A 27696-nucleotide genomic window follows, 5' to 3' on the forward strand; every position below is an offset into this window, starting at 1 on the left:
CAGAAGTATTTGTGCAGACTCAGCTACCGGTTGCTATCACCATCTTGAAGAACAAGACAGATCTAAAAAATAAAGAGGCTGGTGCTATTAAAACTGGGTCTTGCGAGGAACCAAAGAAAAACTCCATGGGGAAAGGTTTCCTTGTTCTACATTTCACGTGTGCAGAAATACCTTCTCAAGTTTATCATCTAAACCACGTGTGAAAGAACTTCAAAGGTTACGGGATTTCTTTTAAAAGGAAAATCTAAATTGTTTCTAAAAGGTGGCTACTAAAATCTGATCCTAACATCATATTAAGAAAAAACAACATCAGTGGAACAATAAACGTTGCTACAACACCTAGAGTTTATAACGCTCTTTCCAGCTACTCCAATCCATTGATCTGCACAGCGCCCTGTGGGGGAGATATTATCACGATCCCCACTTTTATAGATGTGCAGCTAAGCCTAAACATCTCATCTAAGATCTCTGGGCTGATAAACAGCTCAACTATTCTGACTCCAACTTTAGTAGTCCTCCCACTGCCCCATGGCTCCCTTCTGAGATTTTATTAGCAAGCCTAATGATCTGCTAATTCTCAAACACACTCTGTGCTGAACACATACAAGAGTCATCTTCTCTCAAACTCAAAAGGAAATCAATGAACCTGTGGCCAAACTCATCAGGGGAAGCCCAGTCGTGGGTATCTTTGGATTCAGAACTTGCTCACCTTCAGAACCTTGAGATAGGGCAGCCCGTCGGGCCCATATTTACTGCCGTTCTTTTCCACGTGCTTGATCCACTGGATATGGGGCTGGGCATCGCTGTACACTTTGCAGACGAACTCCACATCGCCTCCAACCACAGTGGAGGCATTTGCTGGCAGCCCGGCTTGGAGGATGGGCCGGTGTGGTGATCGCTCTGGTGGAGACACAGAAGGAAGGGGGAGCGGGGACGGGACATGGAGAGATGAACAAATAAGTCGTGTTGTCCAGAAGGCTGCTAGTGAACTCAAGCCAAAAAGGCCTTGAGTCTGCTGGCTGACTCTTTTGAAATAACACCACGGCCCGATGCATAACAAAAAACGACTTCAAAGGAGACGACTGGAGCGCGACCCTTGTAAAAAGAGTACTTATTTAGAGAGCTGAGAAAAGAACTTACTACATTCTCAAGTCATTGTTGTCCATGGCCACCTAATGAACAGGAATAAGATTTTATTTTGAGGATCTAAAAGACAAATGGTGAGGGAAAGAGTGCCTCTTCACTTATTCCATTTGGGACCATTTCAGAAACTCACCTTGATCATCAGCTTAACATCTCAGGGACTAACTTTTGAGGTCACCCTGAATTCCAAAATGGCATCTATAGGCAGTGTCTCCCCACACCTTTCTAAGATGCTCTGGGGCAGATTTACAGCCCTTGTTTTGAAAAGAAAATAAACTAAAATCTAAAGCCCAAAGTAACGAACAACTGGTTTCATCCCTTTGCTGTGGAATTCACTCCATTTGGTCATTCTTTGTCCCACGCCCCATTCACCTCCCTGTAAGAACTCCGGGTCACTGTGCATCCCATGCTAGACACACAGGCAGACGTTCCTCAGCTTACTCAGATGTGGAACCAAAAGAAACACAAAGCAACGCTGGTTCACAAATCCTGGCACCATCTCAGACCGTCTTAAAGGAGGCCCCACAGTGGGTAAGCCAGCAATTACTTTCCACCCTCGCTTGTCTGCATCTCTCTAGGGAAACTTTCCAGTTCAGGGGTGGTCTTTGCAGAAACCCTGCAGAGGCAACTGCATCAAGATGCAGGAACAACTACATAGGGTTCCTCAAGAATCAAGTAACAGACCAGCCTGCTGCATGATCTTGTCTACAAAGATAGTCCACAGAATCACAAATGGACCAGAGCCTCCCTACACAGCAGCTCGGTCAAGAGTCACACACAGAAAGAGAGTCCATGCACCAATATTACCCCATGCCCACCTACCTGCACGTACCTGCTCCTGTCTCCCTCCCCACACTGTGGGTACCGCTGCCTTTAACCTCCAGCCTAAAACATCACCAAGGGAAATGAGGACATCCCAACCAGCCCCATAAACCGAAGATGTCTCCACACCACGCCTGAGCATCCTTAAGCATCGCACTGGAAACAGCAAATTAGAACGACAGCTATCTAAGCCTTTCTATATTGGGGCTTTCAGATTAAAATGTCATTTAGTGGAATTTGTTGGACAGGAGCCAGACCATGTGCAAATTGATTTTACTGCGTAAGCCTGTGGCTGGCCTCTAAAAACTTAAAAAAAACGAAAAGAAAAAGTGCCAGCAGTTACTCTTTAGCACATTTCATTCTAGAATCTTCCATCACTTCACAAACACCTTTATTTTTGCATTAAAAAGACAGGGTTGCAGAGCCCAAAGAAGGCATTCATTTGCCATGGTTTCACCCACATGGGCAAAGCAAAGAGCCCGGAAGTCGAGGCTCCTAGTCGTGGGGTCAGAAAATCTCAAAGCTGGAATCCTTTCAAGCATCACTAGAAACACTCACTGCTTGGCTAAGATGCCATCCCAGTGATGGGCCACTGTGAGCCTCCTGGTCAGGCCTGGTGGCCAGGTAGATGCAGCAAGGACCTGCCAGAGGCCAGCAGGGACAGCGCTCTGGTTCAACCCCAGCTTACCCCATGCACGTGAAAAGAAGAGAGTTAAGTCCACACACACTCTCCCCACCAGGCCTCCTCCTAAGAGACTTAACAGCCCAAGGGGCACTGGTCCCGCGGGCTGGACACTGCCGGCCAAGCTCACAAAACAGGCTCCTTTGCACCTATCAAATACTGAGGCACTTTACTCCTTCCCACACAGAAGTGAATGTTAGGTATCAGTTCCTTCTCTGGCTCAGTTTTCCAGTTTTGCATGCGTGTGTTTGCGTGTTCAAAAGATAAATATTTACAGTGGACCTAAATATTTATTCTTAGAAACAAAGGTACTATAAAATCTTAAATGTCATAAGCCAGATCAACTGAATTTCAAACCAAGTCCCCTTTCTTCAACATGCTTGTTTCTCATAAATCGTTTCACAAGCAAACATTGTGCATGTAATACCAAATAATGATGCTGTGAACAATGAGGGCTTTCATACGGCACCGCAGCCCTGGTCTGCGCCAGGCTTCAGCAGAGAACTTCATCACTGGGGCAACACTGGCAGGGCCCATGATGGAGCTGCAGTCTTGTTTTACTTGTGGTCAACGTGCTGCTGTGCTCCAGTTATTAAGTTATTCCACTGCTATCTGGACTATGTTCACCCAAAAAAAGAAAAAAAAAAAAAAAAAAAAAGCACCATCTTTGCAATGGTTTCATGTTATTGCATTTGCAAATTACAGCATACCAAATGTTACCGCTTACAGTGGTGAATTCATCCTTTCAAATTTTCTCACCTTATACAAAATAACCTCTGAGCCACCCCCTCTCCCCCTCGGCCCTTTCTCACTTTAGGTACAAACACTGCAAGCTGGATCGCTCTGTAATCGAAACCTTACACCGCCTTCCAAAACTTATTACAGCTGCCTTCAGTATAAAATGAAACCTTAGAGAATGTTATTTAAAATGTTTTTAAAAAGTCAGTAGGCCTCATGTTTCGTTTCTCCACATCAGGCTTTGATTTCCTTTGCAACCTTATTCTCTGCCCTTAAACAAGTCGGAGAACGAGGCCTGAAGCATCTTGGAAGAGATCCCAGGATGCCAGGCTCTGCCAAGAACGGCGTTCCCCTTTCTCAGATTCTTCAGCAACCACTCTTCCCTGTGTCCATCAGACCCCCAAGAACGGGGATCACCAGTGAGAGGATGACAGCGCCAGACTCCCGTTCTAACTTCTGAAAAACTGAGGTGAACGCAGGGTGCAGATGGCCGGCAGGAGAGTAGGCTGGGGGGCAGCCCCCAGGAAGCGGGCAGTCCCTCCGAGGCCCAGGCCAGCAGGCACTGGGAAAGCGAGACAGGGCCAGGGCCAGGACAGTGGGCATGAAGCCCCTCCAAGAGCGAACGTGCTCTCCTCAGCCCTAGGGGTACTCCAATGCCCTTGGGTCTGCAACTTTTGGGGGCAGCAAGCTGATATGAAAAGAATTTGTTGTTGCACAGTTGCTAAATCGTGTCCGACTCTTTGCAACCCCATGGACTGTGTGGTCCGCCAGGCTCCTCTGTCCATGGGATTTCCCAGGCAAGATAGTGGAGTGGGTTGCCATTTCCTCCTCCCGGGGATCTGCCTGGACCAGGGATCGAACCCACGTGTCCTGCATTGGCAGGCGGAATTCTTTACCACCAAGCCACCAGGGAAGCCCATAAAAAGAATCAGTGGATGAATTATCTCTGGATGAGAGAATAAAACCCAGAGCTGGCCCATCTCCTGTTCTTCTGTAATCACAGAAGTCATATCTCCTCTACCAGGAAGGATTTCCTTTTAGGCAAGGGGTCTCTCACAGCATGTTTAACGCTCAGATATTATAGAAACCAGATTTTGCTCTTTATAAGGGGAGCAATATCCATGTACAGAAAAGCCAACAGGCATCTCATATCTGTGTTTTTACTGAAATGTTTAAAAATACATATTCTGAGTTCAGCAGGTTGCTGATGCACAGTGCATGGGCCGCAAAGAAGATGAGCACCCTTACAGTAGAGATCCTGAGGTCCCTATGTAAGCTCCAAATTTAGACAGAACGGAAGGCAGTCCAAAGGGTGCGGCTGCGGCCGATGGGACAGTTGGCTGCCTTGCTGGAATGAGGTTCCACCAAATAAACGTGTAGTAAGCACAGCCTGGAGTGCTTTAAAAAACACATTCTCTCCCCCGTATTCTCCCTTTGTCAAGTATGCCAAAAGAGTCGACTTTACCAAAGCAGAAGGCCCAGCTGCTAAGAGTCTAAATTCTGAGACAGGCTCTCTCAAATCCTACTCTGGAGCTGGGACCAGGGTTGCAGGAAGAAAACAGCCTGTTTCATTCCAAGGGGTAATTATTGAGAAGGAGAGAGAGAAAATACCTGAGTGACAAAGAATAAATCTTTGTTAATTGACCATTTGAAACTTTATAACATGCCCGTCCCTCCTCTGGACATAATAATAGGTTTGCTCGTAAGAGATCTACAACTTTTGCTTTAACATAGCAAAGGCCATAAAGAACGTCCACTGGGCAGAGAGGCCTCCTGTCCACGGGCTCCGTAAATACACATCCCCAGGATCAGGAGCAGAACCAGCTTCTTAAATTACACCTATAAATTAATCAAGCCCGGAGTCGCCGGTTTCCCAGCACACACTGGTCTTCTAAGTATTTCTCCACAAAGTTCAGCAGCGCTTGTCACAAAGAACCATTTCAAAGCCACACTCTCTGGCGGCAAAACACCGAGAGACTCCAATCACGGTGCGTGCCCAGGACCGATCTGGAAAGAGTGAGCCTCCTCCTTCTCGGGCACCCATTCATTTCAGGAACGTGAAGAACCCTGCCTGCCCTCTCTTTAAATTAAAATCAAAATTGAATTACCCCTCCTCTGAAATGGCAGTTTCTTAGCAACTCCAAGGGGCTGAATAGGGAAAGAACATTCTGAGACTTGGAGGACACATGAAAACAACTGAGAATTCTTGCTCCTAAAGCCTAGCCTTGCTTTTTTTCTCAAGAGTAGGCAGTGGTGGCTTTTGTTGCATAAAAAACAAAAACAAAACAAAAAAACCCACACTAAACCAGTTAGCATGAGGCCTGGTTATTAGGAGAGCAGATCAAAAGCCTCTGATGTTTGAGGAGCCCAAGAACCTGCTAAAGACCTCACGTGAATTACAATTAGTAGAATGAGTTCATTGCCTTGTCAAGACTCTGCTGAATGCCCTCTAACCAGCCAGGCTACATCTAACTAGGTTCTGGGTTTTCTTTTCCCTAAGCTTCCTCCAGCATCTAGAGACTGGCACGAAAGGAGGTCAGAACCAAAAAGTAATCTGGAGGAAAAGGGACAGTTAGGACATAGGATGAGAAGGATTGCTGGTCTCTCAGAAATAGTCAACACATCTGTAGCCAGGATTTTGCTTGTCATCTTCCAGAAAGGACTGGGGGATGATGGGTACCAGAAATTACTTTAAAAAAAAAAAAAAGGAAAATTGCACTTTGGTGGAAGGTGACTAGTTTGCTGCTCTCTTTCCATTCTACATGTACCCTCATCTTCCTCCTGCTTGGATATCTGATTCTGGGGGTTCTAGACAAAGTGGCCTGGAGAGCCAACTTCCTCCAAAACATACGTGTGTCTCTGCAGAGAGAGCAAAGTCTAGGGAGCAAGCTGGTTTGGGAAAAGCCAAAATGTTCTCCCCAGCACTGAGGTTCCTCAGTGACTTAGGGAGGCTGCGCTATGTGAAATGCTAGAAGCAAAACACCACTAATTCCTTTGTGCTTGCTCGATGAGGTGGAGATGCAGGGTGAAGCGCTGGCTGAGGCTGGATGCACTGGGAAGCCCAAAGCAGGCGAAGGCATGGTGCCTTCCCTAATTAATGTCATAGACGGTATTATTTGGCTGGGAGTTGAGTGGATTCTACCAGCTGGGTGTCAATTTAAGTCTTCTTGGGCAAATTACGGGAGCAGGGCCGTGTGCTATTTACACCCCAAATGTTTATGATACCCTGATCTCTGTGTCTTCAAAAAGTTAAACTGGATGTGAAACTGCTTTGGCGGCCACAAAGGTATGCCAACTTTAGGTTCAAACATGCCCTTTCTTTTGTCAAAAGGCTTTGGGACGATGAAAAAGTTCCGAGATGGAGAGTGGTACAGTAACGACTGTATTTAATGATGCTGTACTATATCCTCAGAAACAGCTAAAATGGCACACTTTATGTTATGTATATATTACCTTAATTCTTTTTTTTTTTTTTTAAAGAATCATGGCAGAGGTGGCAATCTCAGGGTGAGATCTAGTCCCAAGGATCCTGGAAAAGCCGCCTTCTCAATTAGTTAAGCATGTTTATCTTGTCCAGTTGACTAAATGAAGGCTTTCCTCTCACCGGGCACAAGGTCCCTGCCTGTATTCTGCTTGGTTTTCAGGCTGATGCAAAACTCAGACGTCAGTCTCCCTCCTGAGGAGCTGGGGTAAACACAGCTGAGCACAGTCACGCTGGGGAGCTCCATCACTGAGCCTCAGCACCCCGCCACTTGCTAGAGCCCATGCAACATCTTTCAGGAATACAAGGTTATCAGCTGGTGTCTGCAGAGCTGGCTTCCCTTCATGGGAAGAGGATGTTGGAAATGTTAAAATCCAGGACCGAAATATACTCTCTTATTACACAGGTGGAACTCTGATTTAATTTTTTTTTTCCCCCAAATGATTCGCACAAAAGCTAAAAAAAAACCAAAAAACAAAAAACAAAAAAACACCAAAGCATGGGGGAGTCCCCAAAGACAGCAGCGCTCAGAATGAAGCTGTTTAGGATGAAGATGTTGGTCTCCAAAAAGATCCAGTGAATCTACGTGTAGAAATAGGTCCTAGAAAAATATTAATTAACCCAGGTGGCCAACAAACAGGTGTGAGCAAAGTTTGTCAGTGAAGCCTCTCTTGTAACTGGAAAGCAAAAGATGAACATAAGCTACATACTCAGCAAAAGGGGACGATTAGATAAATTATGTCCACAACAGACAATATACAGACCACTAGAAAGACTGAAGTAAAAAGCTACACACAGACATGGAAAGATGTCCACAGTAATAATGTTGATGGTTTTATCAACTTTCACCATTAAAAAACCTGACTTCAAGAGGAAGTCCAGAAAAACCTATCATGCTCATCTCTCAGATGCCTGACTCCTGGGGCTGTTCAAGCAGAAGCAAAAGCTTTCAGCCCATCTGAGCAAACAAGAAATGCCTCTCTTTGGTAACAAACCACAGGAGAAGTTGGACATTAAAACCTCATTTGTTTTTTTAGAGGCAAACTCAGGCCCTGAAAATAAAAGTGATTCTGGAGAATAGTTCCTTGCTCATAAGCAGCAGCATCTAAAGAGAAGCTTCAAAATAGTCACCCAGATCACAAAAGGCTCCAATCTGAATTCTTCTTCTCTTTTCACCATCCAAGCCAGATGAGAGACCTCAGGCCAGCCCTGCCCACTGCCCACCGATCACTCAGTAATGGTTGACACTCAGGGTGGTTTTGTTTCGTTTGGCCAAAATGTAAAAATTTAAAGGACTAAATCCTTCATCTTTCAGTTATAGTCCAGAATGTATACTGAACCAAACAAAATGAGGAATTCCTTTTCTAAGTAAAGCACAACTTCCAAAAAGACTCCTCCAAAACAATGTCCAATGCTTATCTTTAAAAAGAGCACTTTCATGCAGAGACGATAGAGAATATGTCTGGGGCACCTTCTGACCTGTGATTTGCACACTGATTTGGGGTGGACAGAATTCCTGTAGGCTTTGGTTGAGAGAATTCTCTAAGTGGGAGGCTCTGGGAGAAAGAAAAAAGAGTTCTATTAAGATCCAGGAAGCTCCATTTCTATTTAATCACCTCACTGTGGCAGTTCGGGGGGGTTTGCACTGTGACCTGACCTGATGGCCCCAAGAGGCCAAAGCACATGTTCCATTCAACTGATTGTCCCAAACACCCTCTAGGCCAAGCACCAGATGCCCCACAGATAGAGGATTAATCATTACAGTACAATCAATAGACATGACCCCTGTGGAATGATCTTTCCCTCCAGACCAAGGCAATGATGTTCTTACCTCCACATCTCTCTCTTCTCAGGAGGAGGAACAGAAAAACTTCCCCACAGAAACACTAACACCCTCCCTTCAGCCTTTTCTTCTCCACTTCCCACCTGCATCTGATCTCCTCATGGTGAAAGACAGTGTCGGTAACCCAAGATGCCACATTTCCAATTCAAACCTGCTCTTGAAGTTGGGAGCACATCCTTATTAGGACAGGTCATTTCTGTCCTAGCTTCCTGACTATGAAAAGAAACCAAACGCAAGACCCCAATGCACAGCAGGGTGTTCTAAGGGTGGGGGAATTCACAAACGAATTCTGGTGGAACTACTGTTTCAAAGGGGAAGGATTTGTTGGTGTTTCTACATTCATCTTAATGAGAATAGGCATAATACAACCCAACAGAGGTCTTTTGTTTAAAAAGGTGATCGGTAATTGAAGCTGTGTGAGCTTAGAGAGAAACTAGGAAGATTTCTTCAGAGAAGGCAATGGCACCCCACTCCAGTACTCTTGCCTGGAAAATCCCATGGACGGAGGAGACTGGTGGGCTGCAGTCCATGGGGTCGCTAAGAGTCAGACACTACTAAGCGACTTCACTTTCACTTTTCACTTTCATGCATTGGAGAAGGAAATGGCAACCCACTCCAGTGTTCTTGCCTGGAGAATCCCAGGGACGGGGGAGCCTGGTGGGCTGCCGTCTATGGGGTCGCACAGAGTCAGACACGACTGAGGCAACTTAGCAGCAGCAGCAGCAGCAGGAAGACTCCTTACATTAGAATTTGCAGTTCAGTATTCTTGCCGGGACAATTCCATGGACACAGAAGCCTGGTGGGCTACAGTCCACGGGGTCGCGAAGAGTTGGACACAACTAAGCATGCACACACGCAATGTTAAGAATCACAAACCCTCAAATATAAGGAACTCCAACTGTTTCTTGTTATTTCAGTTCAGCACATACTGATCAAAATCTTGCTAAGTTCTAGTTCAATTACTAGGCACTCTGACTACCATTGATGAATTTACATCTTCATGCCATGCTTACTTGCCCACACCCTGATAGCAGCAAGCTTTTTCTCTGCCCTCTGCCCCCACCTGAATCATTTCCAGCTATGGTGAAGAGACCCTCTTACAAAATGCTGTAAGTCATACACTTATCTTTAACACGTCTACATCCTCTTTGCCCACATCATAGAGTCAATGCCAGAGAATAAACAGGAGATCAAATATTAGCCCTCTCCCCAGCCACCTCTAAGCTAGGCCCCCTGCCAGAATAAAAAACAATCAATAACGCTTCCTTTTTCAACTCTGGGTCAGAGGGCAACTGATGGGTTGCAGAGAACATGGCAAATAGGCTGATATGGCAAAGTTCTAACATGTCCCATCCAGGCCAGCATGTGCCTGCTCCAACCCCAGGAGCTGGCAGCCATGGGTACCACCTGCTCTCAATGCCTGGAAGGAGTCACCTCGAGCTGGTGTTAGTCCTGCAGGAAGCACTTTCTGCTGGTCAGTATATCCGGGGCTAATGTAGCCACCCACTGAGCAGCTTTTGCCCCTGGAATACCTGTTATGAAATAGGTATGAAAACCCGCTCTGTAGCAACCAGAAAGCTCGTTAAACAGTAGCTACTGAAAGAAGTTTTGAAATCTCTGTCCTGAAGGAAAGGAGAGGACCAACCACTCCTTTAGCCAGGGCTGGGCAGAGTGTGCATGTCTCAGCTTAGAGCTGTGAGAGAAGGTGTGGGACCCCTTAATGACAAGACTAGCAGTCACATGGGTCCCATTATTTAAAAGCACCACTCACCTACTGCACTTTCCCAATGGTGCTACAGGAAAAGCATATCATCACCCCCATTTTACAGATGAGAAAACCGAGGCTCAGAAGTTCCATGACTTTCAAGGCCACAGAGCTAGCAAAGGAGGCAAACAGAATTTGAATCACTCACTCATGTAATTCCCACAAGAACCTCCAGAAGTGCTACCCCGAAGGAGTGGAGACCCCTGAGGGCTGATGTGACAGCAAGGTTAGGAAGAGGAAGAGGAATTGGCTGCTGAAGCCACAAAAGCAGTGAGACTCTGCTTCCTTCTCAATCCCCACTGGAGCTCCAAGATTCCATGTCAGTGTTAACAGGCCCACTTAGGAATGCACCACTGTGACCTATTCCCTGGCATGGCACCTTCATCCATCATCAATAGAGGGGCCTTCTGCCCCCCTCCACCTAGATTTCACAACGTTGAGCTGGCACACAAAACCAGCATCAGGAGAAACACCAAGTCTTAAACTTAGAACAAGAAATGGAAAAGAATTCATTGGCAGCAAAATCATGAATATGGAAAATCAAACGAGGTCTGGCCAGGAAGCTTCTAGGTCAAGATGCTTCAAGTTAAGAACCCCAAGGGGGCTCTGTGGAGCCGAGGGCTGGCGAGTGCCAGGGAAATGCACAAGAGCTGTAAGTTGGAAGGCGAGAGTCAGGTGTCGGGAGCATTTAAATCTCCAGATACACGGTGCTGCGCTGTTTCATGCTACCTGGGCCGTGGCTGCCCTCATCACACAGAAAAACAAAAGCAGCATCCAGGAGCTACAGCGTGATGGAAGCCAGGACACAGAAGGGTTTCTGTAAGGAGCAAGTGGCTGGGAGTGATCCTAATTTTGAGAGCCTCAGTAATAAGCCAAAAAGTGAAAGTCGCTCAGTCATGTCTGACTCTTTGTGGCCCCATGGACTGTATAAACCGTGGAATTCTCCAGGCCAGAATACTGGAGTGGGTAGCCTATCCCTTTCTCCAGCTGATCATCTCGACCCAGGAATCGAACCAGGGTCTCCTGCATTGCAGGTGGATTCTTTACCAACTGAACTATCAGGGAAACCTGATCCAGCCAGTTAAGTAACAAACTACACCATTTCTTCTTTTTTCTTAAAGCCTACTTTGTTCCAATAGCCCCCTCTCCCCGCCAAAAGAAAGGTCCACTGCCCTGCAGAAGTGTGGTTGCAGGGGCTCTGACTTGTCCCAGTCTCCTTCCTATAGCCCAGGGATCACACAGGGTCCTTTGTCTTCCTAGGACGGGGCTGCCCCAAGGAATAAACAACTGACACAACTTCTCCATGAGGACAGGCTGCCAAGCGCTCCACACCGGGTGTCAGCCCCTTAGTCAGGCCTATCAGTCAGCGTTCAAAGTAACAGACTTCATTCCTTCCCAACACACACCTGAGGGACAGGCAGCACTGCCATGGATTCCTTCCTGCTTTCAGGCTGAGTTACAGTGGACTGATGTCAAGGGCCAGTGGACAGCACCATCGTGATCTGCCACTGAGCACATCGGGACTGGTGAAGGGGACTGAGTGATCCCTCACAGCCAGAAGGGACACCTGGCCCCTGAATGGCTCCCAACAGTCCCCCAAGACACTGTCGTCTGCTTATGGCTCTTGACCGGGGAGGATGAATCTCTGGAAAGCCCATTCACAGGAGGCACAGCTGGCCTCCGCAAATCCAGAGGACATGTTCCCACCTCTGCTGTCTGTGGGCTTCCCTGGTGGCTCAGACAGCAAAGAATCTGCCTGCAATGCAGGAGACCTGGGTTTGATCCCTGGGCCAGGAAGATCCCCTGGAGAAGGGAATGGCAACCCACTCCAGTATTCTTGCCCAGAAATTCCATGGACAGAGGAGCCTGGGGGACTGCAGTCCACGGGTTGCAAAGAATCAATCATGACTGAGAGACTAACACTGTTACACGTTATCAACCCCCCCGCCAAATACCCAAGGCCAGGTGCAAAGCTCACAAGTTACCTGCTGGTCTCTGGGAATGCAAAACTAGACAGGGAAAGGACACAGAGCTCATAAATCAAAGCCAAAGAAAGGGTCTTTACGAGTAAGAAGGAGCAACTGGTCTTCTGAATACTTCCCTTGCTCCCTCTCTCTCTCATTTTTTGGGGGTTTTGGCAACAAAGAGCTGAACATGGGGTTCACCTTTCTCGAGCCTGGCTGCAGCAGCTGCTGGTCTACACCACAGTAATCCTGAAACAGAGACATCAGAGAGGGTGCAGGCAGCGTTAATCTAGGATTTGAGAAAACCCAGCTCTGGAGCTCCTTTGAGATCTTGGCAAAATGACTTACCCACTTGGAACTGGGATTTCCCCGACTGTAAAATGGGGTGAGAGGTGGAAGTGGAAGTAACGAGACCAATTCGATGAACTCAAAGCTCTCAAAACTTTACAACCTTCTTCTGCAAGTTCAAGCAACTATCTCATTCCTGGGGCAGCCTCAACAACACCTTTAACCAAAGGTGGACACCTCAGCAGGATAAGTGACTGCCAGCCATTGGCCAGTTTCATCGGTCCCAATGTACCATCCAGTTAGGTCAATAAGACTTCTGATTGAGTCAATAAAAGCCATTTAGGATGTCTTCTGATTCTCAAAGGAGTTTCTGGTTTGGCAAAAAAAGAAAGCAGTATTTGTTGCTAGCCACCTAGGTACCCACTGGGTGTTTTCATCTGTTAGGCCAACGAATTTCTCAAACCACCAAACTGGGTTGAACTGTGGCCCCAGAAAAGATAAGCCCACATCTTAACCCCAGGAATCTGTGAAGGTGACCTTGTTTGGAAATAAGGTCTTTGTGATTAAGTTAAGTATCTCAAGAGGAGATCACCATGGATTGAAGATGAGCCCCAAATGCATTGACTGGCATCCTTAAGAGAGAAAAGGCAGAAGGAGATTTGAGAAAACACAGAAAGGAAGGCCATGGGAAGACAAAGCCAGAAGTGGAGTGATGTGTCCCCAACCCAAGGACTCCCACAGCCACCAGAAGCTGGGACAGAGATATGAGTGAACTCACCCTTGGGGTCTCCAGAAGGAACCAACCCTGTGGACACCCTGACTTCAGAATCTACAAGAGAATAAGTTCTTATTGTTCTAAGCCATCTGGGAGCTTCCCAGGTAGCTCAGTGGTAAAGAATCCACCTGCCAATGCAGGAGACACAAGTTCAAGCCCTGTGTCGGGAAGATCCCCTGGAGGAAGGCATGGCGACCCACTCCAGTGTTCTTGTCTAGAGAATCCTATGGACAGAGGAGCCTGATGGGCTACAGTCAACGGGGTTGCAAAGAATCAGACACGACTGAGTGACTGACCACACACACACAGGCTTATTCTAACCACCAAACATTTTTTGAAAATATAATGGAGGCAGTTCCAACTATTTATTAAGCTTTTTTTTTTATTCTTTCAAAGTATTCATTGAATTTGTTACAACATCGCTTCTGTTGTTTTATGCTTTGGTTTTCTGGCTGCAAGGCATGTGGGATCTTAGTTCCCCAACCAGGGACCACATGTTCATGCCCTGCATTGGAAGGTGAAGTGTTAACGACTGGACCGCCAGGGAAGTCCCTCAAGGATTTATTTAAATACAACTTAAGTATCAGAGCTTGATCTCTGGGTCAGGAAGATCCCCTAGAGGAGGAAATGGGAACCCACTCCAGCATTCTTGCCTGGAGAATCCCATGGACAGAGCAGCCTGGGGTCACAAAGAGTCTGACTGGACAGGACAGATCACACACATATGTACCTTGTGTACCTAAGCCATCCAGGCTATGACGTGTTACAGCGGCACCCAGGAAACTGATAACCCAACACAGGGATGAGGCAGGCATCAGTTCTGAGCGGCTCAGAGCAGCTACATCACTTGTCCCAGGTCGCTCGGTCCCCAGCGTGTGGGCGGACAGACCCGCTATGCTCACAGCACCAGGCTGCATTTATCTAAAGTGGGTCTCAGCACCTTCATTCTCAGACACAAGAAGGGTAAGACCAAAAATTAAATGATTTCTCCCAGGTTGCAGCTTCTTTCTTGGTGGCAGGGCCCCGGGCAGGATCCAGCACTTCAGCCTCATTCGCGGATGAACGATGGCGAACGCTTGCCAACTCCCGGAGCCAGGTCTTTTAAAGAGAGCCCGTTTTATTATCAGCACAATTACCGAGATGTGGAGCTTCACACTAATTTTCCCTTGCAAGTAAATGGCTGAAAAGTAATGGTGTCAATTTTAATGAGGATCAAGCGAGGTTCTTAAAAGGGCTCCCGTAAACCAAAGCATCTCCCTCACACACAACAATGGCTTGCTGTTTAATTCCAGAACACAAGAATGTCACTTAAATTACACGGCTTCTACATGAAAATGCTTATGGGAATGCCTTTCCAAGGAAGAGTTTCAATAAAAAGATCTCACCGGGTTTGATGCATCGTCATATCTAAACTGCAAGCCTATGTCTCATAGCAACAAAAATAAAGCCTCGGAGAACGTGCTCTAGGACAGGACTTCACTTTCTCTGGGAAAGCGTCTCTGAACTTCTGTGAAACGGAGATGTAGCTGAGAGGCTGCTATGAAGCAGCAGTATATTAAGCTTGGACCTGCGGGCCACCAGAAATTCAGTGTTTGTGCCTGAATCCTTTTTGTTTCCACTTGCCAAGATGTTCAGAACGATTCGTCTGCCAGCCCTGTAAGACTGCCTGAGACCCTTCAGCTGACTCAATTCTTATTTTATTACCACTTCTCAGAGCAATTACTAGGGTTTTTGAGCAAAAATGAGAGTATTTCACACCTCCATCTTTCCTGAAAATGTCTTAGACTCCACTGACTTTTGGCTTCTATTTATAAAGAAGGTTCAAGGCTTGGAAAATTATTGGGGTTGAGCTTTCATGGATATTCCCAACCAGCATTGTGTCATTATTGGCCCACGTTTAGCTGGGCGAGCTCCCAAATTTGTGACATAATCAGGCCTTTCTCTGCATTACTCCATACACTCTACGCTCTCTCCACATTACACCACTGAATCATACGCTCTTTTCAACAAGACTGATTGCCAGGGGATTAACATTAGACAGCACAATTCCATTATTCAGCAGCCCAATTCAAATCCAACCCTAAATGCTAAGAGAGATTTCAGGGCTTCACAGAGATGAGCTGCCAGAAAGCTGAAAGGGGAGGTGGGGTGAGGGGCTTTTGAATGTTTTACATAACAACTCAACCTAAAACCTACCATATAAGCAAGAGCCCCGTGGCTGAAGTGGCCGAGATATGACTCCTAATTCCTGGAATGGCCCCAACCAATCTTAATGAACAATTTGTAGACCTCTGCAAAGCCAGGATCCCCAAAGACTGCTATAGCACGATGATTTTATTCCCATAATAAATTACTTATTTTCAAAATTAAGTATTTAGAACTTTCAGCCTCAAACCTTTCTTTCCTGAAATAGAAACACTTGCATGTCAAATTCAGGATGAGTCAGACCCAAAGTGAAATACAAGTTGTATGTTCTTTGATCAACAGACTTATGGTACATCAGTGCCAAGATAAATGCTAACTACTTTTTTCTGATATTTGGGTGTTACTTCTCTTTGTGTTTCTTTGGTGAAATACCTGTACACGGTGATTCTCACTAAGAAACATTCCACAAATATCTTTGTAAGAAAAGAAAGTATAAAACTCAGGCTTTTATGAATATCTATAGAATTCACATTATGCAAAATCCTTTCAAATTTCATATTAAGTATTCTGAATAATAAAATGTTACTTTTTTCCCACGGAATACTCACAAATGGAAATTTTAAAAAGACTGTATCATACTTTCTAAAGCAGGGTTTCTTAAGAATTTAATTTAACCTGCTAGAAAATTAAAATGGTTTTCTATTTAATTTTCAATTAACCTAAAACTTCAAGTAACCAAATCTATGTAATTTGGTTAATCAAACTTTTGCAAGGTTCCTTAATGGTTCTTTGGGCAATTCAAATATCTATGGGTGGCGGGGTAGGGGGGAAATTTCCCTGGTGGTCCAGTGGTTAAGACTCCACACTGCCAAAGCAGGGGGTGTGGGTTCCATCCCTGATCAGGGAACTAAGATCCTACATGCCATACATAAAGCGTGGCCAAAATATTAAAAATATATATATATATTTATCTATGTAGTCTCTCTCCTCAAGGAGTTTATATTTTATTGAAGGAGAAGAAATGCCCACATGTAAAATAATACTAGGGTCTCATGCCAGGAAATGATGGAGGAAGGCCTTTGTTTATGGATACGCAGTGGGTGGGCATGAGTTTGTGGGGTTACAGAGGGTCACATCAAGGCAAACTGAACCAAGGTGAGCTTTGAGCCTGAGACCTTAGCGGAGCAACCTGGCATATATGTGCAAACTGATTAGGTAACCCACAGCAAGGACTCAAGGACCAGTGGCCACTTCGGAAGTCAGGGTAGACAAGAAAAGGCAGCTTCTACAAAGACAAGACCTCAACCCACCGTCGCAAAACAAGCCATGTCCTTGGTGTAAGTTTATCTATCCTCTAACAACACAGTGCAACCCCCTTTCTTCATCAGTTACAATAAAACCCAGCATAACAGACCAGACTTGAGAAGAAATCTGAGTTTCCAGGACAACAAGCTATGTGGTCTTAAGATATTTCATTAAAAATAGCTCAATTCTCTAAGCATTTAAAGTATTCCATCAGCCCATTAAAACAGTTCCCTTTTCACAGAAGAAATAGGTTCTAGGAATGGATGTTGAACTTGTGGTGTCTAAGACTTTCTTCTGATGGAACTGAATGGCTCCTTGATATTAACCTTCCTCCAACCAGCTATAAGCTCAGTCATTAAAATACCTTTTCCTTTACTCTTCAGCCAGCATTATACAGTTGACCTTCTTTCAAAAACAATGTTCCCCCATGGCCTAACTGGACCCATTCCCTACACATGCTAACTTTTTTTTGTTTTTTTCAGAGAAATCTCAGCTTCCAGAACATCAGCACATTTCACATCACATCCACATCACACAAGAGGATGCTTGGGAACCAAGGGGACCACAATAAATGCATGTAACTCAGCTAATCAGGAAACAGAACACATGTCAAATGACAGAAGCATCCTTCTCAATGACAGCCTGTATTTAGAAAGAAGGAAAACAAACCAACCCTCCTGAAAGTACAGGGAGAAACAGAGCTCACTTTCACAACTTCAAATGAGCCAAGCTGCAGCAGGATGGCACATGGCTGGCACTCAGGGAGAAGTAAACTCACCAACAACGTCGAGGTGGTACGTATGATTGATGGACCCGTAATCGTTCTCCACCACGCAGGTATAATTTCCTTTGTCAGACGGGACCACACTTTCCATAATAAGGCTCCAGTGCTGGTTTCGTACCTGCAAAGAGGAAAGGCGGTTACTGGACAAGTTTAGTACAGAATACCAGGTGCTGTGCTTTCGTGATTTGAAAAGAAGTTGAGGGAGACAAGGAAGGTAAAGAAGAATCACCCGAATTCTGAAGTTTCTTCATAATAAGGACTCAGACCGGGTGACAAAGGAAAACCATGATTATCATCACAGTGAGCATCTGGCAAGCCGGCATTGACATGTTCAGATTCGAGAGGGTGTGGAGGAGGTCGGTCATGTCACGGGCTTGAGGGTTCCTCCAGAAGCTGCCAAGTGGCCAGGGAACGCAACACTAACCCCAGTGTCAGCGTTCCTGGGCAGGTGAGCCTCAGACTGGTCATCCACTGGGAACCCTTAGACTTTATGGTGCCAAGGAACCACACAGAGCCAATGCCAGGGATGTGAACATGTACTGGATACCAGGTATTACACTGGGCAAAAAGTTCACCCTGAAAGATGTTACGGGAAAACCCGAACGAACTTTATTTCTAACCCAATATTCCCTGAGCACTCCTTTCAACCTCAGCAAGTTTAACCTAAACTCCTCCAAGGAACCCATGAGGTAGCTACTGTTACTGTTACTGGAGCCTTCTGGTTTGAAGGCCTCCCAGCACTTTCCGTGCGGCCCTTAGATGCTATTGGGACATCAAGAAGTTTCAGCTAGAAACTCAGATCTGCGCCCTGCCCCATCACTGGGGGTGGCTGAATAAGATGCTACATGTCCCTGAGATATATACTCAGAATTCCAAATATGGGAGCAATGAATCCTTAGGCAACTTAAGGTGTGTATCCATCTGTTTACAAAATCCCTGAGACTCTTCAAAGTTAAGCAGCACGTGAGAAAATAAGTTACTACGATTCTTACCCGAGTTCTGTCAACATGCAAACAGGCTAGATTCTAATGTGCCCGCTTTGCTTTTAAAATATTTCAATAGACTCAGGTTTTCAAGCAACTATGATTTTTTTCCCCCATATTAAGAACAAAATGCAGATTGCATCATTCAGGCTCACAGCTTTAATAGTTCTCTCCAAATCCATATCATTCTTTAAAGGCATTTTGGACAAGGCATTCTGGGGAAGTGGAAAGAAAAAAATAAAAAGCCAGGGCCTACTCATGTTAACTATTGTTTCAGGAATTCCAACTGACCTTCTGAATGATTCCCTGAGCGAGGCAAGTGTTTTCTGCCTTAATCACATAAAAACCGATAATACCAGCAGAGCCTCTGCAAGCACACGAGTGATTCAAGGAACTAAATTAGCGAAGAAAGAAAATCATCTCGTGAACGCTCCATTATACATAACAGGAGGGCAGAGCAGCTGTCCACTTCGAAAAGCAGAGCCAACAGAGGTAAGAGATTAGACGGAACACGCTGTAGTACATCTCTCTTATGTTCAGCACAAGCCACCAGTGCAGAGTGCAGTGACTGACCCTGAGTCCAAAAACAAGAGAGCTGGTCATTCATCACTAACAGTCTTAGGAAGCATCATGAGGTGAATGCTGGACTCTACTTCTAACAGACTACAAGCCCTGCATCAAGACTGAGCTCTGAGCAGTCACTTTGTTTCAGCTACTGCCTGAAGACGACTCCCCCTGTACAACCGTGGAGGTCGTTTCAGAGTCTAAGGTCCTAGAGCTGGTGATGGGGCGCTGGTCTCACTGTCACAGGCAAGAAGTCTGGCAGTAAATGAACTTGCAGGCATCAGAGCCACAGTGGAGACAGTCCATTCTCTGTGTTGGGAGAAGATGCATTTTCTGCCCTTGGCTGGACCACAGGCTTTCAGGAGACCCAGAACAAGAGGCTATGCCTCCTCTTAGAAGGGATAAGCACCTTCTCTGAAGCATGTATTAAAGGGATGCTCAGAAAGAGGACAAGATGTAGATGCTAAAATTTTCAGTGCAAGGAGAATTCTCTACCAAAATCCTGGGCCTCAGGGACTCCCCTGAGGCTGCAGGCTCTAAGCATGGAAAGTGCTTGATTTAACTTGGGCCAGATGAGCCCACAGTGAGACCCTCCCTCACCCCCAGCTCTCAGGAATATCAGGAATGGGACTTGCCTGGCCTCTGAGGAACTGGTCACGTGCAGAGTAACTCAGGCTCTGACGTCACCAAGCCACGTAATCCAGCGTTTAGCCCTGCTGTAAATATTCAGTTCTTTGAGCCCCCGCTCAAATGTCATGGGCCTAAGCCCTTAATCATGGCTAGTGCCTGTCTCTGGACCCTGTCCAAACTGTCAATGTCTTTCTTGTGCCTGGACCCAGATTTGGCACAGAGCGGATTCCAAATGGAGCTGAACCTGGACTGTGCAGAGAGGGCATGGTCTGCCCCGGCCCAGACGTTAAATCTTGGCATATGCAGCTCGGCATGCCACCGCCTTCTTTTTTTTTTTTATTTTTTTAAACCCCCGGGCATATGGTCAGTCGCAATCTTTCGTCAGGGCTGTGGCCGTGCACGTAAGATCCCTCTACAAGGGCATGTTCTCCCATGGATATTTACTTCCTAGAGATGCACGACAATAATGTTAATAAGTTAACATTTATAAAATGCTTTCACAATGAGAAACACATTTACCAAACAGGGTGTTTCTGCCCTTCCAGAGACCTTGGTACTCAATCAATATTACCCCATACGATGCTGCTAATATTTATTTTCTTACACCATGGCTCCACTATTTGATTCCTTGACTTGCCACCAGTCCCAAATGTTATGAGCTATGGCATTTTCCAAATGGATGCCCTTGGAAACCACCAACAGGGAGACAATTTGACACGTTTGTAGAGGACATCCTATTAGTTGCTTAATGACAAGCCAAGAGCCTATAAAGAGTAACTGTACAAAAATAGGGAAGAGGCAGAAAGGTTTCTGTGCTTTTTAAACAATGTCCTCAGTCGCTTAGTCATGTCTGACTCTTTGCGACTCCATGGACAGTAACCCACCAGGTTTCTCTGTCCAAGGAATTTTTCAGGCAAGAACACTGGAGCAGGCTACCAGGGAATCTTCTCAACCCATGGATCAAACCTGCATCTCTTGTGTCTCCTACATCGGCAGGCGGATTCTTTACCACTGAGCCAACAGGGAAGCCACCGTATTAAACTGATCTTAGCTAGAAGGCCATGACACACACCATTTCCATACCAAGAATCTGAGTAAACCTAAAGAAACTACAAAAATGTATAAGATGTTATCTTCAATATGTTTTTCTCAATTCCCCAGGTTTTGAATGCTCCAGCGTTTCTGCCAATTAGGTCATATGCACATAAACCATCTTTGCATTCCCAGAAGAGGAATGTGAACATCTAATAAACATATGAAAAGATGTTAACCTCATTAAGGAGCAGGGAAATGCAAATTAAAACAATAATGAGACACGGTTACTCACCAGTTGATTAACAAAAATTAGAAAGATCAGTGTCATTGAGCACTTGGTGAGGGTGGAGGGAAACCGACTCATAACAGGAATGAAAGTTGAGAAAAATATTTCTGTAAAATAATTTACTCACACCTATTAAAACAGACATTTTTTTTTGGGGGGGGGCTACTTAATTCCACTTCTAGAAACCTTGTCTACACAAAAAAAGAGCAGAATTACTTCAAAGCACGTGACAAAATCATTGCTTCAAGCACAGCTTGTAACAGAAAAAAAAACTTGGAACCCACGAGGAGCCGACTCATTCATAATGAGTAGTTTATTCCAGAAGACTAACATACAGCCACTAAAAAATATGAAGCATTCTTTTGTCCAGTGCTGGTAAAATATCATTAATAGTTATTGATGAATGAAAACAAGTAGCAATGGCAACCCACTCCAGTACTCTTGCCTGGAAAATCCCATGGATGGAGGAGACTGGTGAGCTGCAGTCCATGGGGTCGCTAAGAGTTGGGCACGACTGAGCGACTTCATGTTCACTTTTCATTTTCATGCATTGGAGAAGGAAATGGCAACCCACTCCAGTGTTCTTGCCTGGAGGATTCCAGGGACAGAGGAGCCTAGTGGGCTGCCGTCTATGGGGTCACACAGAGTCAGACACGACTGAAGCGACTTAGCAGCAGCAGCAGCCTGAATGCAAATGTCTATTTATGACTCCCTTTTGTAAAAAATACAGACACACACACACACACACACACACACACACACCACACACACCCTTCTAGGTGCATATAGGCCTGAATCTGTAAGCATGACTTATATACAAGGTAAAATAAGAAAGAAAATATACTAAATTGTTAGTAATATATATATAATTAAAGCAATGGAATTAAAAGTGTTTACACTTTTCTCATTCTCACTTTTTAAATTTAAACATAAATCCCCCATGCACACAACAGAAAATGTGAACGAGAACTCTAGGCGAGGAGTTGCCCTGCGGCAGATCCACTGCACGTGTAGCTCTCTCGCAGACCGACCTCAAGAGCCCGGGAGAATCGAAATCCTGCATCAACCAGTACATGCACAATTCCTTCTTTTCATTCCTGCCTGTGGCTAAATCTTTGTGGAATTCATCAGTATTTTTCATCTGCCAAGGAACAAAAGGAGAGAGCATGGGGTTTCAGAGCTAATGTTCACTAAAGACTTTTAAAAATAACATTTCAATACTAGAACCAAGTCGTCTTAGCTAACAGCCTACACTCTCTGACTTGCCATCCAAAAACTAGACCTACAAACATTCCATACCCTGTCATTGCAAAGACAAAAGGTGGCCCAGGCAGGTTTGTTTTTTTTTCTTTTCGAAATTCCTGTTACCTAAAGCCTCCGAGTTGCCTGTTAAACCCCTAGCCTGCAGCTGACAACCGGGAATGTCCATTGAGTTGGGAGGACACCAAGACACCTGGGTGAAAGGTCAAAGATTCAGCTGTCACCTGGATGTTTGCCTTCCACATTGCAAAAAATTCTGGACATTTCTAAATACCCAGGTGTTCAATAACAAGCAGAATAAACACCCAGAAGCTGGACGGAAAGTTGAACTCTGTGCCAAGTTGAGGAATGCAGTGTCCATATGACGATAAATATTCTCACAACTTCCTTCCACCAGCATCAGGGTTCAAACGGGTTCAAATTATAGAGAAGGACAGCCCTCCCTTTTAACTCTGGCCGTCATAAGGTGCCCCATGAACTGTAATTCAACACAGGCCAGCTGTCATTAGGACACACAAAATCTTACTATCCCCTGCCAGACTCCCATTTTCAGTTGGTTCCTGGGGTACTTCAAATCATCTCTCTGGGATGTGTATATATGAACTGAGCTTACCTGTGCCAAGCACTGGGGCACATACTGCTGCCTATCACTGGGCAGACGTGAGAGCCAACACCTGTTTAATGCTTAAACACCAAGTTTGCTTTTCAGGTGGTGTCCAGAGAACAAGGCTGGGCGGGCGCTGATCTTCTGGGACCTGTGGCAGAAACTCTTCCCTCTACTCAGTAAGCAACGAATCTCTTTGGAGGAGACAGGAAGGGAATATAAAATGCAAGCCTGTTCTCTTAGATGTCTATTCCCTAAAAATGCCCAGAAAGGTGCTCTGGGGACAGACTGCCAGTGGGGTATCCACTGCCTTTTGAACTTAACTCTTTAAAAATTTCAAGGCCCTCCTTGAAAAGCTAAACACAGAATCACCATATGATCCAGCAATTCCATTCCCAGGTATGCACCCAAAGGAATTCAAAGCAAGGGCTCAAACAGACACTAGAACCCTGATGTTCACAGCAGCAGCAGCAGCAGCAGCAATAGCCGAAAGGTGGAGACAACCCAAGTGCCCATCAACAGGTGAACGAATAAACAAAATGTGGTCTTATCCATATAATGGGGTATTATCCAGCCGTCCTTGTAAAAGAATGAAGTTATGATTCACGCTACAACATGGATGAACCCTGAACACACAAAGTGAAATAAACCAGACACAAAAGGACAAATTTCCTATGATTCCACTCATATAAGATACCTAGACAAGTGAATTCAGAAATAGAAAGTAGATGAGAAGTTACCAGGGCCTGGGGAAAGGAGGAACAGGGAATTAATACTTAATGGATACACAGTTTCTATTCTAGGGGATGAAAAAGTTTTGGAAAAGAAATGACAAATTTTATGCCACGCTTTTACCACACACACACCAAAAAAAAAAAAAAAAAAAAAAATCTCCCAAGTCATGGAAACTGGAAGAACAGCATCATATCATCCCCCAAGCACCCCCAACCCATGGCTTTGCTCTCAACAGTACGCCTTGATTCATCTGGTATTTATGTGCTCCGGGGAAGTTATTACCATCTCTGTTTTTCATTTATCATAACAGTGGTTTTTATTTATTTTTTTTTTTAACAAGACATGGAACCATGTTTGAAAAAAGCAGTTTAATAAGAGCATGAACTTTGGAACACAAACTGCCCGGATCCAAATTGCAGCTCTGCCTCCGAGGAGCCACGTGACAAGCCTCATCTGTGAAAGGGACAGAACAGCTCACCTCTTTGGGCCAGAGAGTGATGCACGCGAGAGGCACCCAGAACAGTCAAGACACAAGTGAACAGGCCACACATGCCAGCAGATACCAACTACACCTGCTTCTCATCACAGACGGCTTGATCTGAGATGAAAGCAGAAACATCGTAGTTGAAAAAAAAAACCTCAGCAAAGTATACAAATATATTACAAAGTCACATTAGTCGTGACTTTTCCAAATAAACATACTTTGGGGTTAAGCATAACATTTAATAACCTAGAAAATGTAAATCTAATCTACCCATCGAAACAACCAGTTCAGTTATGATCATAAGAAAATGATTTTTTTTTTAAGTTGTCTTTTCTTGGACCTGAAATATACTTGGAAACTAATAGTCTATGCTGTACACTGCTTCTCTCTGCCAAGTGGTTCCGTGGAAATTCTAGCCTCTTGAATGTCATGGACTCTTGTGCCAATTCCATGGTCATGTTGAGGGAGAGATTTATCCCATGGTCTCTCCATGGGTCTTATGCAGTTGGTGACTCGAAAGATGGTTTTCAAGAATGTTTTTCTCCTCTATGCCTAAATCATTACCTAGGAATGAATTAGGAATGGAGATGGCCTATTATCTCAGCCATCTTCTCATTTTCCTATGTTTTAACTGTGACAACTGTCCAGAGCCCTACTAAATATCTGGCCTTAAAGGCAATCTCCTGGGACTTCCCTGGTGGTCCAGTGGCTAAGACTCCACGCTCCCAAGGCAGGGGGTCAGGTATTCGATATCTGGTCAGGGGAACTACATCTCACAAGCCGCAACAAAGATCCCAAGTGCCACAACGAAGACCCAGCTCAGCCAAATTAATTAATTACATATTTTTTAAAAAGCCATCTCCTTATAAAAAATCTGTGCAGTTATTTAACATGAAAAATGCCTGATGCTACATCATGGCTATGCTACTAAATCACAAGTTTTAGAGCTGGAAAGGGAGATTTTTTATCCCAACTTCCCATCTTAAGGACAGATGACGTGAAGTACAGAGCTTAGCCAACTTTTCAGCTGATGTTAAAAAAAGCCCAGGCGTCAGCACAATCAGGGAGATACGGTTTTGCTTCAAGTTATGCTTTGTCATTATAAATAAATTAATAACATCCAACCAGCCTTTGCCCACATACTAAGAAAAACAATAATTTGACTCTTAATCACCTAAGAATGGCTCAGCATGAGTTCTTTGATAAATAAGACTGAAACACAGAATACCAGGAGTTTCACGGGCCATTTTAATTAAAATGAGCTTTCTGTCCTGTTTCATAATTTTCTCTGACTTTGCTTTGGTTTTTTGTGTTCCTTTTCCCTTCAGTGGACACATAGGCATAACACAGTAGATCAGGGCCAAAGCACCCGACCCATCAACAGGTGGGAAGAGCTAGACAGACAGTTTAGCCACAGGAGCACAGCCCTAGTTTATGGAATGAGATTTATGAAGGAGGGGGGAAAAAAAAAAATCACAGAAATAACACAATTGCATTTGCAGAAAATTTCAAGTCGCTTTCTAGAAAAAGACGTCTTGGAAAAGTTGATACTTTGTTTCTTCATTAAATAAAAGAGCTAATGGGTGGGAATGAGAGGAGGGGTCATTTAGACCAGGTATGTGAGATCTTAGCTTCCCGACCAGGGTTCAAACCCACACCCTCTGCAGTGGAAGGTGAAATCTTAACCAATGGACTGCCAGGGAATCCCAGAGGCACAGTTCTTTCCAAGTGTATGTAGGCAACAAAAAGAACATTAGAGGGAAAGACCACCATCATGACCCTGCTCCCCACTCTGCCCTGTTCAGCCCCATGGGTCTGGAGCTCAGACCAGTGGGAGCAGCCCTCAGGGGAAGGTCAGCTCTGTAACCTTTAGTGACTTCACAATCTGGAGGCCCGCAGACCTGGGATGGGTCTAACATAGCATTAGCAAGGCTTAGACTTTAGGGAACTACATTTTCCCAGAAGATGAGAAAGCTCTGTCTTTTCAAGTCCCAGAAGCCCATGAAGCTCAACAGAATTTCTAAGAGTGCCCAGTATTTTCTAGAATGAATGACCAATTCCATAACTGTTGTGAAAATCCCTTAGTGAATCCAGGCTGACTACCCTTGCAATAATGCGGCAATCTCCGAGGCCAGTCAAAGCCACTGTCCCAGCCCCTTTCTCCAAAGAGAAAACCCATCCAGGTAAGAGATACACCCTCATCAGAGCCAGCCAGCACCCCATGTTCCAAAGGTGGTGGTGGTGGTGGTGTTTTAATCACTAAGTCTTGTCTGACTCTTTTGTGACCCCAATGACTGTAGCCCACCAGGTTCCTCTGTCCATGGGCTTTCCCAGGCAAGAATACTGGAGCAGGTTGCCATTTTCTTCCCCAGGGAATCTTCCCGACCCAAGGATCAAACCTGAGTCTCCTGCACTGGCAGATGGATTCTTTACCACTGAGCCACCAGAGAAGCCCAAAGGTGTGGTACTCTCTGCCTTTCCCCCTTTCTGTAGAAAAGCAAAACAGATTTTAGACTTTCGTCCCCATACACTCAAATTCCACTCCTCTTTCACTCCAGAAATGACTCCAACATCAAACAACCAAAATACTTGGGACACCTCTGCCTCTACGAGAAGAGGGTAAAGGTTGCTCATTTTGCTTTTAGAATGTGGCTGCTCTTCATTTCGGAGAAGGCAATGGCACCCCACTCCAGTACCCTTGCCTGGAAAATCCCATGGACAGAGGAGCCTGGAAGGCTGCAGTCCATGGAGTTGCTAAGAGTTGGGCACGACAGAGCGACTTTACTTTCACTTTTCACTTTCATGCTTTGGAGAAAGAAATGGCAACCCACTCCAGTGTTCTTGCCTGGAGAATCCCAGGGACGGGGGAGCCTAGTGGGCTGCCGTCTATGGGGTCGCACAGAGTCGGACACGACTGAAGCGACTTAGCAGCAGCAGCAGCAGCTCTTCATTTAGCGGGATGTTATCATCAAAAATCAAAACCAAACAGCACCCGATGAAAATCAAGCAGCGCTTCCTCATCAGGTACCCTCAGGCTTCCAGCGTGTTTATAATCACTAATTCAGACTTGCAAAAACACTCCTCAGGCAGAATAATGATGTTGGTCCTATTTATTTTGAGACCAGGAATTTCCAGAGGCTCATCGACCCTATGTACTCTTATCTCCTAGGACGGAAGTGAGCTAACCACCAGGATTTTGACTACCTTTCTGATACTTAAGCTATATTTAAATAAATAATTGAGGGACTTCCCTGGTGGTCCAGTGGTTAAGACTTTGCCTTCCAATGCAGGAGATGAAGGTTCGATCCCTGGTTGAGGAGCTATGATCCCACGTGCCATGCAGTCAAAAAACCAGAACATAAAACAGAAGCGATATGGTA

General features: G+C 45.2%; 1 protein-coding gene across 16 annotated transcripts in view; it reads right to left on the reverse strand.

Moving 5' to 3' along the window:
* FGFR2 (fibroblast growth factor receptor 2) overlaps positions 1–27696 on the reverse strand; it is a 107567-nt gene that overhangs the window by 37735 nt on the left and 42136 nt on the right. For all 16 annotated transcript variants that reach the window (XM_025274222.3, XM_025274221.3, XM_025274220.3 and 13 more), the window contains 2 exons: positions 17730–17853; positions 710–900 (listed from right to left, as the gene is read on the reverse strand). In XM_025274222.3, coding sequence (XP_025130007.1) covers positions 710–900; positions 17730–17853 — 315 coding nt within the window. The remainder of the gene's footprint in view (positions 1–709; positions 901–17729; positions 17854–27696) is intronic.

This window comes from Bubalus bubalis, chromosome 23 (genome assembly GCF_019923935.1).
Source record: "Bubalus bubalis isolate 160015118507 breed Murrah chromosome 23, NDDB_SH_1, whole genome shotgun sequence".
Lineage (NCBI taxonomy): Eukaryota > Metazoa > Chordata > Mammalia > Artiodactyla > Bovidae > Bubalus > Bubalus bubalis.